Genomic DNA, 17,621 nt, shown 5'->3' with positions numbered 1-17,621 from the left:
GAATGAAGAAAGAGCCTGCAACAGAACCCTTTTTGGGGGGCTCCACAGTCAAAGGAAATTGGGTGAGGCAAGAAATAAAGGTCCTTTTATGGAGCCCAAGTTATTTCGCCTTTTCAAGTTCAGTAGATCATTCTCTGCCTAAACTTGTATTTCAACCTAGCTCTGAAAGGCCCAGTAAGTCCCATAGTGCACACTCATTGAATAGTATTCTGGTGATATTGCTCTTAGTAGAGACCATGCCCTTGGGCCCAGCCCTACTCCCACAACCTCCTTGCCCTCCAAATTTACAGGTCTTCTGCTGCAGCCTTCCCTCCACCACCCACTACTTCCAGGACTCACCAGATACACCAGGACATACCAGACACACCAGACTCTATCACACCCGGCTCAGCACAGCCTGGCCCTCTCCAACCTTGCCAGCTTTTTTCCTCTTGCTTCTAAGGACCCCTGGGCACAGGTGTACCCTCACCTACCTTTGAGTCCCTGCTCAATTATGCCTTTTACAAATATGTCCTCTTTCCCTTTTTCTCCAAGGCCCAGCAATAATGCTGTCTCTGTATGCCTCCATCCGGGGCCATACAGATCCTCTGAACAAACCCAGGACTGTGGCATACCTGTGTTGTGCATGCCTATACCATATGGGCTTGTGGTTGTTTGTCTGTCTCTCCCATTTAGACCATGCTCCTTTCCAGAGTAGGTACCACCTGACTTGGCCCTCTCCAAACCCCCAGCACAATAGGTATTTGTCAAGTACTTGTTGAGTGACTGTTCCTCCTTGTGTAGTTGAGCTTCAGGCCATGGTGACCTTCAGGAGCTATGAGATGGACTATTTCTGTTGCTTTCCTGGGAACAACTGCTCAGCTTCTCCTTCTCATTTTATGGGCAAGAATCTTTTCCTGTTTCACTGCCATCACAGCCCTTGGATAATCTTGTTCAGGGCTCATCTCCCTGAGAGGGCCAAAGAACTGCACTTTTAGAGGAATTTGGAAGAACCTTGTGCTAGTGGATGAGGAAGCTGGGTTTCTTTCTCATTGTCTTGAAGGCCTGTTCCCATCCCAAACATGCGCTGCTTCCAGCCCAGATACAGGAAATCACTCGTGTCCTGATGGGCACAGGGGCACCCACCCAGGAGCCATCTAATTTTACAGACTTATGCCCTGATGCCAGCTTTCAGGCTGCCAGATCTCAACTCGACACCTTGTGCCTGTCAACAGCCTGGCTGGTGCCTCAGCCCCAGGCCAGAGAACCTTTTCTTCAAGGTTAAAAGTAGCTGACCTTTGACAAGCAGCATTGGCTAAATTCCATGTTCCTTAAAAGGGAAGCTCCCAGTTTGCCAGTGCTTATTTGGCCATGGGGCAGGAGCGGGCCTCTGTTGCACCCTGTGTATCCAGAGGGAGGGTTTGTGGCTGAAGGTGATTGGGGAGCAGTCATTAAAATAGCCATCTTCGAATCTATGTGCAGGAGAGGGGGTTATCCAGTCCATTCCCAGATTGTACCACGGCCCATGTGGCTGGACAGCTCATTGGCTCCCAGTGGCTCCCTGTGGCTCTGTCACAGGCAACAGTGCCACTTGCCCCGTGCACAGCACCCTCCTTAACATGTATCCAGCAAGAAAGCTCACAGAATGACGAGAACACATACCGATTATTAAATGTCTGGACTTGTGTTTTTAACGTAGGGGTGACGGTCCAAAGATTGAATTGACGGGCAGTACTCTAGCCAGCATCCTGGACAAGGATCTCTCGGATCGCAACAATGACATTGGTGAGTAAAGACATTGTTCTGCTTTCATTCCAGAGTTGGAAAGGAATTACAGATCCTTGTTTCCCCCTTCAGGTAGTGTGATGAGAACTAACATGATAATTGAAATGCCAGGCTGCCAGCCCTTGCTTGGCTTTAGATGTCACAGTTTTGTAAAGAAGGGAAGGGATGGTACCTTCTGCATGAAAACAGAGTACCTAGGATTTTTACCCTTTCTGGCCTTAGCAGAAACTCCTTGCAAAGTCTAATGAAAAGAAATGATGAATAAACCTTTTTGTGAAAGTGGGCATGAGCACATTTTTCCAGTGATATGTGTATTTAGCATAGACTGAATGGGTACAAATACAAAATGGCAGAGATCATTGTAGATCCAGCACTGAGTATTTGGACTCTGAGTTTAAAATGAGCTTTGGTATGGTAATTGCCAGTTAGTCTCCTATACTACTGAGTTTTCTCAAGGACAAGATACTACCATGTGATTAACAGGAAGGGGGCTAAAATCTCTCTGGGTAAACATAAGTCAGCGGTTCATTTGGGGGTATCCTTGGGTAGATATGAGGCTCTTAGTGGTCTCACCGGAATGATAGCTCTGTTAGGAAATCCAGATTCAGGGATCAAACTTTTTTAGCTTTACATCTTTTATTTGTACCTACTGTGGTCATAAGTCAGCATTCTTTCATATTCTGTATATTGTAGAGGGCTACATTTTGAACTTTATCTTATTTTAATTTGACTTTATATTGTGAGGTAATTATAGATTCAGACATGTAAGAAATGGTAGAGCTCTGTATTCCCTTTACCCAGTCCCACCTCTGCATTGTAATTTCTTCCAGAACTATAGCATAATATTGCAACAGGTCATTGATGTTGATGCAATCTGCCAATTTTACTCAGATTGCCCTGTTTTGCTAATAACTGTGTGTGTGTTGAGTTTGCCGCAGTTTTTTTCATATGTGTAGCTTAGTGTATCACCGCTGGGATTCCTCACATTGCTCTTTTCTGGCCACACCCACCTCCCTCCTGCACACACCCCACCCCCAGCCTCTGGCAGTCACTATCAGGGATTGATTTTTCATTTCATGGAATATACATTTCCAGCATCATCTGTGTTGGCCACTCAACATTTAGAAACAGTTCACCAGTTGGCAGGCCTTATAAGAGCACTAGAATGCTTGACGTGAATGTTCTTCTTGCCTGGTTTTCATCCCCTGTTTGAGTGCTGTTTTCTTATGAATCTGCTAATAGAATTGCATCTTTGCAAACTGCTGACCTGCAGTCTCTGGCCTGACCTCTTGAAGGCTTGCGGGCAGATGTGTGGTCATGACTGTAAATACCAAAAGTACTTGCCCTGTTTCCAAAAGCTGGTTTACATCCTCAGCCAGCCTTTGAGAAGCCCAGTCAGACAGCAAAACCTTATAGCTTGGGCTAATGCAATAACAGCAGGAACTCTGGCCTGCTGTAGCATTTGATCTGGTGAAAAGACAGGGAAAAGCAGAGCAGCAATCATCTGTGAATGAAAGAGAATCATCAAAGTGAGCCAAATTAAGGTCCATTTCTACCACTGGGGTCAGTGTTTGGGCTCCAGAGTGACTGGTGGGCAAAGTTCAGCCAACTGCTGAACTGTTTCTAAATGTTGAGTGGCCAAAACAGATGATGCTGGAAGGTCAGGTGGGGCATTGGTGAAGGTCAGGTGGGGCGTAACACAAGAAGGGAGGTATTCTACCTCCAGAGTATACAGAGCCATATGTCTTGCTTGTGAGGAGCATTGACCTTTGTTTTCTTTGGGTTTGGAGATACCTAACAAGGCTAGCGTCCAAATATGAATAGTATATTTTCCAGTCTAACCAGCTAGTTTGGAAATGTTGGAGGCATTGATGTGGGAAGGGTAAGTCTATAGAAGCTTTTCATATTGTGAAAACTAAGCACCAGATGTATGTATTTGGGAACTCAGAAAAATGATGCTGAAGTTTGGTTCTTTCATTTTTGCCAAGAAAACATTAGTTCCCAAAGACTATAATACCTCAAATTAACCACTTAATGTATATATATTATTTGCATCACACAGAATGATAATTGGCAACTATATAATCAACCAATAAATATTTGAGTACCTCCTACTTAAATGCAAGGCTGCCTGGGTACTGAGGCTCTCACATAGACCCTGCCTTCTATTGGCATTAGATCTACTTGAGCCCTTAAAGCAGCAAATGATGACTGGGTGGTAGAAAGTAACGCTGATCAAAAGAAAGCATGTTCCCCAGGACTGGTGTGCTAGGATAGGCTCCATAAAAGAGGATGGACTTATCCATTCCTTGAAGTTGGATTTTTATTAGGCAGGGGAGAAGGTGGGCAGGGAAGTCACATGGGAAGTGTTGACAGTTATGTGTAAACCAGCCTGGCTGCAGTAGTGTTTGTCCTGGGAAGGAGGAGAGTTGACCTGGAAATATAAGTGGGAGCCAGATAGTGTTTATAGGGGATAGATTTGTGGTTTATTTTGTAGTGGGAGCCATTGATGGTTGACACTGAAGTGACATGATCACATCTAAAAATTAGGATAGAGAGCTTTGCGGGACCAATTAGAGGAAAGAAAGGTAGGTGTCAGGGAGTCAGGTTATTTGATAGTTGAGGTGAGAGATAAAGCCAAGATTAAGCTGCTCACAAAAGGATTGGGGACAAAAGAAAGGATGTAAAAGCAGCAATACAGGAGAATTATTGCTAGACCTTAATAACAACTTGGATGTGGGAGCAGGGAGGAAGAGAGAATGATAGGTTAGTTGTGAGGTTTTTAGGGTTGAGTGACTGGGGTAACAATGACCTGAGTGGAAATGATCATGTCAGCAAAAGGAGCTGGTTTGGGAGGGGGCATTTAATTGATGGATTTAGTTAAGCATGTTTACTTTGAGATTTGGACAGATCCCCATATCAGTGCTGGGCGGAGTCTGAAAATAGAGGTCTGGGGCTCTAAAGACTGGCAGGGATTGCAGATAGAGATTAGGAGTTCCCTGGAAGCTGTGGCAGGAGCAAACATTACAGAATTGGCATCTGCAGACCTGGGTTTGAGTACTGACTCTTCAATTTCCAGGCTAGATGCCCTTCTCTAATTTACAGATTCTCTGAGCTTCTACTTCCTTACCTGTGTCTGTCTTGTCTTCCAGAATTCTGCAAATCACTTGTTGGGCTGCCAAAAAAAAAAAAAAAACATAATAGAAATGCTTATTATTAATGTTGTTTGCTTAGAAGTGGCTGCTGGGTCAGGAAGAAGATAATCTTTACCATAGGAAAGGGGAAGATAAAGGCAGGCGCAGTGGCACATGCCTGTAATCCTAGCGGCTGGGGAGGCTGAGGCAGGAGGAATTCAAAGCCAGCCTCAGCAATAGCGAGGCACTAAGCAACTCAGTGAGAACCTGTCTCTAAATAAAATACAAAATAGGGCAGGGGATGTAGCTCAGTGGTCGAGTGTCCCTGGGTTTAATCCCTGGTACCCAAAAAAGGCGGGGAGGTGATGAAGCTGTGCATAGCAGTGCACGCCTGTAATTCCAGTAGTTTGGGAGGCTGAGGCAAGAGGATTGTGAGTTCAAAGCCAACCTCAGCAATTTAGTGAGGCCCTAAGAAACTTAACGAGACCCTGTCTCAAAACAAAATATAAAAAGGGCTGGGGATGTAGCTCAGTGGTTAAGCACCCCTAGGTTCAATCCCTGGTACAAAAAAAAAAAAAAAGAAAAAGAAAGAAAGAATAAAAAGGGAAGATGAATTTAGGGCTCAAGATCAAACCCTAGCAAAGTCCATTTTTAAGGGAAAAAAGTGAGATTTTGCAACATCTCAGAGACCAGAGGAGGAGCAGATTTTAAGCAGAATGTCTTTAGGCTCAGCAGCAGAAATGTTCTTTGTAGGTAGATCCACCAAGGAGAAAAGGGCACTGCAGAGGGGGTGGCTCTCTTGGGCTGCTTTTGTAGCATTTGTTCATTGCTTTGAATCAAGGAGGAAGTTATTTGTACCCGAATGTTTTGTTAGTGCTTTGGACAATTGAAGCTGTCCAAATGTGGGTTGCAGTGAATAGCATAATATAGTCCTGAAAGTCATTGGAAACCGTCAGTGTTAGCTATAAATAAATCTGTGTTTCCTCTTAATAAAGCTGAAATTTAAAATTATTGTAATATTAAATTAGAGAACATGGCTTTTTCAGATCTCATGTGGGCAGCTACCAGCATCTGTCAGCCAGCAATAATTTAGAATGAAATCAATTGGTCCAAAACTAAGTTGTTGATGTCAGTTTGAGATATTGTTTGTATCAAACTACACGGCCATATTTCAAGTAACATAATAGAAAACATGGAAGAGCTCCAACATAGGCCTGTGCATGAATAGAAAAGAAATTAAATTGTCCAGTTTTCTCTTGCTGATAGAAGAATCTCTGCTCTGATTGAATGAGAGATTATAGGCCACAGAGTCAAGTGCCATAACATTTACTTTTATTATGCCGTATATTGTAGTTCCCACCACATGGCAGGATTTATTGTTATACTTCAATACTACAGAGAGATTTTCAATTCCTTTCCTTCTAGAACACATAGCAACAGGCCTCCAGATGGGAAGCAGCCTGTGAAGTAAGCCACCTAGTTTCAACTAATTGACTTGGAGAAAGTCCTTCTCATTCCTCCTTATTTACAGACAGGGTCTCACTGAGTTACTTAGGGCCTTACTAAATTGCTGAGGCTGGCTTTGAACTCACAATCCTCCTGCCTCTGAGGGATGTAGCTATGTGTCTGATAGCCTGGCACTGGAATCATTGCTCCAGCCACATGAGCCACCATGCCTGGCCCCATTTCTATCTCTTTATGTCGACACTACCCCCTCTATGAGGAAGGTGAAGGTTTCCCCTTCGCCTTCAACTTGACTCACAGGGCACAGTTTATACCATAGTCAATTTAGGGGCCAAGAGTTGCTACCTTAAAAGTTAGACTTGGGCCATGAATGTGGTTCAGAAGATATGAAGGCTAACTGCAACTTATCCTCAGATCTCTTAAGGATGCCTAGGGACTGTGGTTCATTTGGACCAGGAAGTGTAAAAGTATTTATGCCCTAGGAATCATTATTTTTTAAATATTTATTTTTTAGTTTTTTAGGTGGATACAATAGCTTTTATTTTTATGTGGTGCTGAGGATCGAACCCAGTGCCTCACACGTGCTAGGCGAGCGCTCTACCACTTGAGCCACAACCCCAGCCCGGAATTCTTTTAATAGCCACTTGATTTGGGAATCAATTGTAAAGGTTCTAAAATCAGATTGTGGTGATGATTGCACAACTATAAATTTACTAAAAAATATTAACTTAAGATGAGTGAATTTTATGGTATAAATTATACCTCAGTAAAACTGTTAAAAAGAAAAAAGGGAACATTAAAATTTTCCTAACACATTAAGGTCCCAATGTAAATAAATAAATAAATAAATAGACAGCATTCATCTGTATGTATGGGGTTAAAAGGATCCTTCTGGGCTGCTTCTGCCCTTGATCTTTGGTGTCGTTTGTTGGCTCCAGGGCCGCAGCAGTTATGGTGAACTTACTTCAGATTGTGCGTGACCACTGGGTTCATGTACTCGTCCCTGTGGGATTTGTTGTTGGATGTTATTTAGACAGAAAGAATGATGAAAAACTGTCTACCTTCCGCAACAAGAGTATGTTGTGTAGAAGGGAATTGAGGCTCAGTGAAGAAGTTACCTGGAAGTAAAGACTGTGGCTGAATCACAGAATATTCACATTTTAAAAGTTCTGATACAAATAAAACCATGTTTATTATTTTTTAAAAAAAGGGTGCTTCTGCCCCACTTCACAAACATATTTGTGACTAATAGCTGCTATATTGGTGTTTCTGAGTTGTGTGTAAACCAGTTCTTTATACATAGAATTATATTTTACATATGTTAAGAAAGCTCTTCAAAAACCTGTAGAGGAATCATTTGAGGATGAAAATAAGTCCCTAGAGCTTTGTGTATTACTTTACATGGTTTTCTTAAATGGAAGCCCACCTGGATGTTGATATGTAGCTGATTACAGCTGTGGTGACAGAACAATCCCAGTGTTCAGAAGGTTTTCCTAAAACCTTCTGGGTGTTTTCTAAACATATTAGGGGGAAGAGCATGCCTTTAAAATCTTTGAGTCCCCTTTGAGGTACAGCTATAGATGGTTGCCTCTGAGGGATGTAGCTATGTGTCTGATAGCCTGGCACTAGAATCATTGCTCCAGTGCAATGGAGAGAAGATCCTCTGTTTTTGTTTCCCCTCTCCCAGCCTTCATATTTTCTAGTGTTGAATTAATGCAGTGGAACAAGCAAGAGAAAGGAAAGATGTTTGGCACATTTCTCTCATTCACCACAGCCCTGTGAGGGAGTGGTATAATGACTTGTGTTTTCGGAGTAAATGTGCAGGAATAAAGAAAGCCAGGTAACTTGGGCAAGGTTAACCAGCTAGTAAGAAGCAGAGTTGGGGGGTTGAACCTAGGTCCAAACTTCAGTGCAAGAGGTTAATCTATATCAGCAGTTCTCAACTGCTCCCTTAAAAGGGATATTTTGCGACATTTTTGGTTATTATAGCATGGGGGTAGGGATGGCTACTGGTTTGTAGTAGGTAGAGGACAGGAACACTACTAAACATCTTACAGTGCACAGGGCAACCCCATAAGCAACAAAGAATGACCCTGCCCCAAATATGGATAGCACAGAGATCAAGAAATCCTGATCTGTGTCAAGAAGCTGATGGTAAATTGGGACTATCTGAGCTGTCCCCCCCCCACACCCACACACACACTCTCCAAGTACAGCCTTGGGTTCCCTGGAGTTGACTGTACGATTTCCTGAGAATCTATATAAAACCTACTTTGAAAATAATTTCAGAGCTTTTGGAAACTAGTGATTTAATGTACAAAAGAGTAAATATATTTGAAGTAATTCACTTAAACAAGTAATTCACTCAACCAAGGACAAAGCCATGACCTTGGAGAGAGAGCTCTTCCGCAAGCTTGTGGCAAGTTACTTGCCCTAGAAACAGCAATATGATTTTTTTGGAGGGATACCAGGGATTGAACTCGGGGACACTCAACCACTGAGTCATATCCCCAGCCCTAATTTGTATTTTATTTAGAGACAGGGTCTCACTGAGTTGCTTAGCACCTCGCTTTTACTACTGAGGCTAGCTTTGAACTCAAGATCATGCATCAGCCTCCCGAGCCGCTGGGATTACAGGTGTAGGCCACGCACCAAGCCAGTGATAGGATTTGAACTTGGTTGCCATACAGAACATTGTATTTGAGGTTACATATTCTCCAATGGTTCGATAGCTGGTGTTTAAGTGGATGTAAAAGAACAAAAAATAAAATGTCACCAATGCTATATTCTAAATCTGTATTCTCTATAGTAAAGCTCTACAGGACATATATAAAGCAATTTAATTGTGACCATTAACAGAAAATTTTTGTTACCATGATACCAAATCTGCAAAAATAGGGGGGTTAAATTCTTATTGTGCAATTTCTACCTTTTACTATAAGAAATCATCTCTAGGGTTTCTTGGGAAGATTTTGAGCAATGTCTTAGATCCCCTGATTTGGATTGTTGGTTTTTCTGCCCTGCTTATATAATAATATTACATTAGAAAAGTTTATATTAAACTTCTCCTTTTGGAGCTAGACAGCCAGTTATTGATCTTTGCAGCATTTCAGGTTGTTGAGCAATTTCTCAGATTTTGTAGAACATAATGTAACCTGATGTAAAGAACCCCATGAGTGGCATGTGCAGAGTTCCAGATAGACTACTGGCTAAGCATGTGTGTGAACACCTCCCTGCTTTCTTGGGGATAATTACTCAGACTGGAGAACTTATATTTGAGATGCAGTCACGGCTCGCTTTTACAGAAACTGTCTCCTTTCCAGTTACATCCAAACATGGCCTTTGGGACCAAAGATGTGGTTAGCATTACCCAAGCCAAGAAATGGCAGATGCATTTGCTGCTGTTGTACAAGTCTGCATGTGACAGTGTGGAGTGTGCATGTGTGGATATATGCAGTTCTATCTCCTATTAAGGGACATAAGTCACAATCAAACTTAAATTTCCATCAGCAATATTTGAGAAGCACTCTGCATTTCTCTCATGTGGCGAAAAGAAAAGAGATCGTGTTGAGCATCAGGCACTATTTCATGGAAGCAAAACAGGCAGCACTGCTGATTGATTGCTTGCTAACCCGCACATTTTTGTTTCCTCTTGATGCCTATGGAGACTGACTTAATTCAAAAGAGCTGCTGGGCCTGACCCGCTCCCAGCCGTGCCTTGAGCCTTCCTTGGTTCCCACCCCTCAGGGGTGTCATTGTAGGCATTCCCCTAAGTAATTAAACAGATCAAGCTGGCCACCAACACTCATTTCAAAAGGTGTCTTTCAATCATACAGGAAATGGGCCCATGTGGAAGCCTCATCTTTCTGGGTTCTTTAAGGGGCCCAATTCAGCCCTCATGGTGGCACACACTTGTAATCCCAGCAGTTTGGAAGGCTGAGGCAGGAGGATCATGCGTTCAAAGCCAGCCTTGGCAATTTAGTAAGGCACTAAGCAAATCAGCGAGACCCTGTTTCTAAATAAAATATAAAAGGGGCTGGTAACATGGCTCAGTGGTTAAGCACCTCTGAGTTCAATCCCTGGTACTAAAAAGTAAATAAATAAAAATAAAGGGCTTGATCCTGGATACAAACTGAGCATCTCCACTTACAGACCTTTACAGTCAGAGATGTTGGTTTTCATCAGAATCCAGGAACTCACTCCACCTGTATACCCCCAACAGGGCAGTCTTGGTCTTAGTAGTCCATCTTGGGGACTGTGCTTAGTTATGGGGGGTTCCATAAACATCTTTTATCCCATCATATCAGATGAGTATAAAAGCAATAAACATTGGTTATGCCAGTAAGAAATGTCTCATGAAGACTATAGAAACACAGGGAGAGGTCAAACAAATCATAGTGGGGAGACCATAACAAATGTTGCCTAACCTCATTAGAGTGATATATTTGGTGGTGTGAATTATTCTAAAACACGAGAGTATGAACAGTGCATCCTACCCAAGCCACCTCCACCTGTTAGCCTATAATGAGGAGTATAATCATCTGGGGAGGGGTGGAGGGATACATGAGGTGTGGGGAGCATCAGTTAAGATGGCTCTTGGCTGATGAACCAAAGTTAGCAGGCCTCTAACCTTGTCTAAAGTTTCTAGATCATGCCTTAATATAGCTAGAAGAGGATTTTGACAATTTGCTTCATAAAGTGATAATAATAAAATAGTATACTTAATAAATTATATAGTGCCTAGTAGCCATGTGGACTTGCAGCCAGCCCCAGAAAAGCTCACTTGTGTGCCAAGATGATGTATAGTCCCCTTGTATTTTGGTCATCTGCCTCTCTGTGAATAGGACCTTCACAATCTTTACCCATCCCAATGGCTTGAGTGCTTCTACCTTTGCTATGTGCTGAGATGCTTTTCAGCCTTTTTTGGGTACAAATCTGAAGACTAGTATACAACAAAGAGACTTATATAGTAGCCTTCTCTATATCCACCATGTACTCCACAGAAGCCTGTGAGTTGCAAGTGAATGTGAAAGCAAGATGGGAACAAGTGACAGTCATTTCTCAGATTGCACATGGCATTTATTTGACTTGGGATGCTCCCCACTCTCCGCCCACTAGCTGTGGGCTCATGGATTGGCAGAGCCCAGCTCTGGCTTTTGTTTTACTTGTAGATATACAGAGATACACAACCTGCCAGAAAATCATTCTCACATACCTCTTTGACAAACTAAAACCATATGGACAAACTATAATTTATTAAGCATGTTATTTTATTATTATCACTTAATGAAGTAAATTGCCAAAATCCTTCTCTTGCCATGGACTCTTGTTAAGGTATGATCTGGAAACCTTGGCCAAGCTTAGCAGGCTGCTAACTTTGATTCATGAAATAAGAAAAGTGATTAGCAGTTGGGGAGTGAGGTTGGTGGGCGCCATTAAAAGGTAATTGGATGTGGTGGTGACAGGCTGAGTTGGAGGTTAACAGGGTGCCCTGATTTGGAACCAAAAGAAGCCTATTACATACCTTTGCAGTAACCTGTGGTGATACTCTCTTCACCTCCCCAGGCCTGAGTCCTCTCTCCCTGACAGTTTGTGCTCTTTGGAATTTCACGGATCATTTACAAAAAGGCTGAAAATTGGAAGGGATTGCCAATTTTTATTATAATTTAAGCACATTTGAAAAATGTTATCTCCTATTATTAGAAAGGATATAATCTCCAAGTTTAAAAATTGAATAGATTAAGCTTAATGGGAAACTCACCATACTGACCTTTTTCTCAGTGCTTTATGGACTGGAGACAACTTTAGCATAGACACATCAGTTCTTGGGCTGGTGTTTGAAAACCACAGGTCCAGCTCACGTGTACAAAGGTGAAAGATAGGGGAGAGAAGACATGTGGGGCAATTGGAAGGCACCAGAGGGAGTCAGATATTGAAGTATAACTCAGGTGAAAACTCATACCATTAGCAGCTCAATATATATGAGAGTGAGAAGGGAGGGGCACAGAGAGAGAGAGAGAGAGAGAGAATTGCTTGTAATTTTGTAAAAATCAGTCATGGAGGGGTTGGAGGTGCCTCAGTAATAGAGTACTTGCCTAGCGTTTGTGAAGTCCTGTGTTCCATCCCCAGAACCCACCACACAAACACACACATACACACATACAAAGTTAAATCAGTCACACAACATTATTTTTTGTTGGTGGTGGTTGTTGTAAGTTGTAGATGGACACAATACCTTTATTTTATTTATTTATTTATTTGCAGTGTTGAGAATTGAACCCAGGGCCTCGCACATGCTAGGCAAGCACTCTACTGCTGAGCTACAACCCCAACCCACGAATTATTAGATTTTTAAGAGCACTTGAAATACTTTTTACCCCAGTCATCTTTTTTCTCGCAAGTTTTACAGATGAGGAGCAGCTCATTTAGTTACCAAGGCTGGGGATGGGAGCCTTCCAGTCTCTCCAAGAAGTTGATGAGGCTCTGCTCCTGTACCTCCCAGTGGAGTAAGAAGAGCTCTGGGCCTCAGGACAGTAGCTCCTTCTTCCTAAAGTTTTGTAGTCAGCATAATTTTGGCTTCCATGTAGTTTTGAATGTTAGGATATTACTATTTCACATATGCATTAACATTTCGTGTTATGAGTGTCTGTTTCTCTTTTATCTAAGTAAGTGCTATTAAATAAGATGAAATGACACATACATCTTGCTGTCCAAAAAGCAAACACACTCTTGGTTGAGGCTGCTTGCCCTGCTGAAGCAGGCCATCTGGCACACCATTGCATCTCTCTGGGTCTTGGGTTTGTTTCTGTCTCTTTTATTTTATGCCTTTTCTGTTTGTCTGTTTGTGATACTGATATGGGTCCCAGGGGCAAGTGCTCTACCATTGAGCTATACCCCCAGCCCTTGGGTTTTCGTCTTTCAACCAAGGGCTTGAATGAAATGACTGTAAGGGGCCCCCCTCCAGCCTCACAATCCATGTTTCTATGATTCCCACTTCTTTTTTTTTTTAAAGGGATTCCTTTATTTTTTTTAAATGGGCTTTTACTTTGTTTATTTATTTTTATGTGGTGCTGAGAATCAAACCCAGTGCCTCACACATGCCAGGCGAGCGCTCTACCATTGAGCCACACCCCAGCTCCTGATTCCCATTTCTTTTAGCTGACTTTTTTGAACATTGAGGAAACTATTCTCTTAGTAGCCTATGAATCCTCTTTAAAATTATGTAGTTTGTTCTTTCATTTGTCTCTGAGCTGCTCAGTTTCCATGTTAATTTCCCCCTCCCTCCCTTCCTTTTTTTTTTTTTTTTTTTTTGGTACCGGGGAATGCTTACCCATTAAGCTGTATCCCCAGCCCTATTTTGTATTTTACTTAGAGACAGGGTCTCACTGAATTGCTTAGTACCCCACTGTTGCTGAGGCTTGAACTTGGGATCCTCCTGCCTTAGTCTCCAGAGTCGCTGGGATTACAGGCGTGCACTACTGTGCCCATCTCTGTGTTAGTTTCTTGATCTAGAATTGATAATGTGCCCCTATCTAAGGTCTAATTGAGGGTTTTCTTTGGCTTACTGATTTTTCCTTATAAGAATTTTGCTGGCCCTATTGAAGTGCAGGTAACTGTTAAGGAGTATGAGCACAACTTTTTATAGATTTTTAAGTTATTCATCCTTTTTAAAAATTATTTTGATTTTTTAAAATGCAAATTCTTACTGAGAAATGTAAAAGGATAGGATGTTGACTATCCTAAGTTTGAGTAACTAGAGCAAACCTTGATAGAGAGGTGACATAGTTCCGAGTCATCAAAAAGGGCATGAGATATGTCAGATAAATCAAGCAGTCTCAGACAGGTATGCTTGGATTTGAATCGTTACTCTGTAAGTTCTGTTGGTTTCTAATTCTTTACTTCCAATGAATTTGGAGGAGGTACCCACTGAATTGTTTGTTAATACGTTGTTAAAAATAATTCTTGATGATGCAGGATCACTGAATTTGAGTATATAATTCATGAGGTCAGAGAACTGAGTGATATTGTAATAACAAAATTCTTCCTGTCCCATCTAATTCTGTTTATGTGAACAAGTTTCTTGGTGCTTATATCTCTAAAATGAAGAACGCAGTCAACACAAAGCCATTTCATTCTGATATTAAGTAATAATCATCCACATGAAGTATTTGGGAGAAAAAAAGCCCAATAAAATTCTATTTTTCCATGCTTAAAAATTATGTATAAAGATGCATGGTACATATACATGCATATGTTTTGATTGTTTTATGCTAATAATTTTAATAACTCAGTCCAGAAGAAAAAAATATTTTTATACTTACAGCCTGATGATTTCAGAAAAGAAAAAAATCATAAATTTTAATTTGTATACATGTTTTTATATCAGAAAAAGATAACATTATTAACAAAAGATTTAAAAGCACATTGTATTAGAATAAAATTCAGGACCAGATGGTGGAAAATATGAATTCAGGGAGGAAAAGGAATGATGTAAAATTTCCAACTGTTAAGATCTTATAATATTTTTAAATGGATAATAGTGGTAAATTGCTGTTATTCAAAAATATATTGAATGAATACATTTAAGCAAGCAGCATAAATTATATTTTGAAATACCAACATTTAGCATACTGCAAAAATTACATCTTTTGTAACTCAAATTTATGTAAAATTTTAGATGTCAATTTAAGATGTATGAGGGGATATTCATGGGTTTTCACAATTATTTTAGGAAGTACACAAGGCAAAATAGTCTGAAAACCACTGGCCTCAGAAATATACCATTTTATGCTTACACAAAGATTTCTGTGGATTAACTTCTAGAAATAGTATTGATGTATCTGGAGGCGTATGTATTTACATTTTGTGATAGGTATTGCTAAATGGCATTACAGAAAGGTTGTGTCCATTTACATACCTGTGATTAATAGTGCAACAATTATTTCCAATAAAGAAGTGTATAATTTATTAAAATGTTTTGCATAGCAAATTTGGGCATGTAGTGAGCAATTTTAAAGGAATGCAAATGTGGAAACCCACTTTTTCCCACTTAACATTACTTGTCATCAGTCAAGAAAATCACTCCCTCTCCTCAGTAAGATGTGACCCCCTTCCCTGACCCTTATTAGGTTCCTGTGCTGTCATTGCTAATTTTATCTTTTATCTTTCTTTCATGATAACTAGCAGAATTTGTAATTGTACATATAAAAGTGTGTCTCAAAGGGTTCTAAACTATATGTGGGCAGGTACCATAGCTATTTGTTCTATCCCTGTATCTCCATATGCCTCGTCCAGTGCCTGGCTGATAGTATATGCTCAGTAAATATGCACTAAATGAATGAACTGAGTGTAAATGAGAAGAAATAGCAAAATGCAAGGTTATAATATAGATCTTTGTTGCCACACGTGACTATTTAAATTTAATTTAAATAGTTGTACTTGCCCATCTGCTCAGTAGTTATGTGGGGCTAGTGGCTACCATATTGGATAGTACAGATAAAGAGGACTTCCATCATGACTACAAATTCTGTTGGGAAGCACTAATAGAGAGCAATTATACTGTCATTCTCAAAACTATTCACTTTGCCCAGCATGAAGTAAATACTTAATAAAAGTTTGAAATAATGAGTAAATAAACCAGATATCTCCCTCTCTTGTTCTTTTTTTTAAAATTTCTATTGGTTCTTTTTAGTTATATATAACATTAGGATTCATTTTGATATAATTATAAAAGCATGGAATATAATTTGCTCTAATTCAGTCTCCAGTACTTTCCCTTTCCCTCTCTGTGTTCCCTCCCCTGTACCCTTCCCTCTACTCTACTGATCTTTCTGCTATTTTTAGTTTTTTTTTTTAATTAGTGTCTTGTGGATATACATAATTGTGAAATTCACTGGGGTTTGTTCATATATGTTCATAGGAAAGTTAGGTCAGATTCATTGTGCTATCTTTCCTTATCCCATCCTTCCTCCCTTCCCTTCATTCCCCTTCATCTATTCCACTGATTCTTCTTCTGTTTTCTTTAAACAACCCCCCTTATTTTGGATTAGTTTCCACATATCAGAGAAAACATTAAACCTTTGACTTCTTGAGTAATGTGTACCAAATAGCCATTCAGTTCCCCTTAACTTGCCTGGTAACTTTCATTTCTTGCCAGAAATTTCCTCAAAGAAGCCAATCCCCCTTTCTGCCCATTTCAAAACATATTTATATAAAATAGAGAAAAAGCCAAGTTTGTTATTAGAGTACAGAGTGGTTTTTTTCCCACAAAAGACAATTATTGTTGTAGAAACAATTCTCAGAATTCACAGTTGAATGAATAGTGCAGAAATCCTGCCATCTGTCTAGTGTTTTGTAGTAGAAGGGATCCCATGACTTGAATCTGTATGTAGGGGCCCTGTCATTTTCTGGCAGCATCCTTAAGTGAGTTTTCTAACCCCTGACCTTCCATCTCTCCCTTCATGGAATAGAGTAGTGCCCACACAGCATGGGTTTTTGTGAGGATGAAATAGGCATGTGTATGTGTGAAGCAGGGAGTAATGGGGTGACTGGCATGTGGGGTTTCAAAACTTGTTTACTCTTGGCAGCTTATGTCCTGCAGACTTCATATTTGGATCATAAATACCAATGCAACAGCTAATCTGCACTATCCCTAAATATTTTGGATGGTCTATTTTCCCATAGACTAATCATTGCTAATTTTCCTGTTGGTGACTCAACTAGCATAGTTATTCATTTAAGCCCTAGTAATGGGCCCATCTTTGTGGTCTATACAGATTTCCACATTAGTCAAATGACTGATGTACATGGTGAGATTTCTTTCTGCTATCCAGAATGCCTTATGATGCTGCTTCATTGAAGAAAAAGACCTTGCAGTCCTGTGGGTTTAGGGTTTTCTCATTTTAAATCTTAAAAAAAAAAAAAAAAGGAGGTAGGAGGATTCCTAGCTTTGCTCTTAGATCCATGTTCTCAAATCCCACAACTCCATTAGTGGGGTCTGAAAACAAAATTCTACCTGGATGATTTGAAAGGGTTTTCACATAATCTCTCATTCATAAAGAGAATAACCTTGTGAAACTGATGGCTCAGGTAATTCTTATTGTTTTATGGTGGAAAAAAATTGAAGCCCAGAACAGCTGTTTGCTAATTTATTCAATAATCAACTATTGAACACTTGCCACAAGCTAGGAATGATATTAGGCCTGGGAAAACAGAGATGAAAGTTACAGTTTATTTCCTGGCTGGTGAAGGAGTCGGATA

General features: G+C 40.6%; 2 protein-coding genes across 17 annotated transcripts in view; both read left to right on the top strand.

Annotated features, from left to right (window-relative positions):
* Sh3kbp1 (SH3 domain containing kinase binding protein 1) overlaps positions 1-17,621 on the top strand; it is a 279,242-nt gene that overhangs the window by 240,136 nt on the left and 21,485 nt on the right. For 15 of the 16 annotated variants that reach the window (XM_048796358.1, XM_048796352.1, XM_048796353.1 and 12 more), the window contains one exon: positions 1,679-1,764. In XM_048796358.1, coding sequence (XP_048652315.1) covers positions 1,679-1,764 — 86 coding nt within the window. Of the gene's footprint in view, positions 1-1,459; positions 1,765-17,621 lie in introns of those variants that run through there. The other variant, XM_048796364.1, reaches the window with a different exon arrangement.
* On the top strand, positions 7,273-7,561 carry LOC107144262 (NADH dehydrogenase [ubiquinone] 1 beta subcomplex subunit 1). The gene has a single exon (XM_015488070.2). The coding sequence runs from the start codon at positions 7,314-7,316 to the stop codon at positions 7,488-7,490; it is 177 nt and encodes a 58-aa protein (XP_015343556.2). The 5' UTR covers positions 7,273-7,313; the 3' UTR covers positions 7,491-7,561.

This window comes from Marmota marmota, unplaced genomic scaffold (genome assembly GCF_001458135.2).
Source record: "Marmota marmota marmota unplaced genomic scaffold, marMar, whole genome shotgun sequence".
NCBI lineage: Eukaryota > Metazoa > Chordata > Mammalia > Rodentia > Sciuridae > Marmota > Marmota marmota.
The sequence above is the reverse complement of the archived record's forward strand: the minus strand, read 5'-3'. Positions and strand labels throughout refer to the sequence as shown.

What these genes read in the sequence shown, in the direction of transcription:
- LOC107144262 (XM_015488070.2), top strand. Translation starts at nt 7,314, where the DNA reads ATGGTGAACTTACTTCAGATTGTGCGTGACCACTGGGTTCATGTACTC.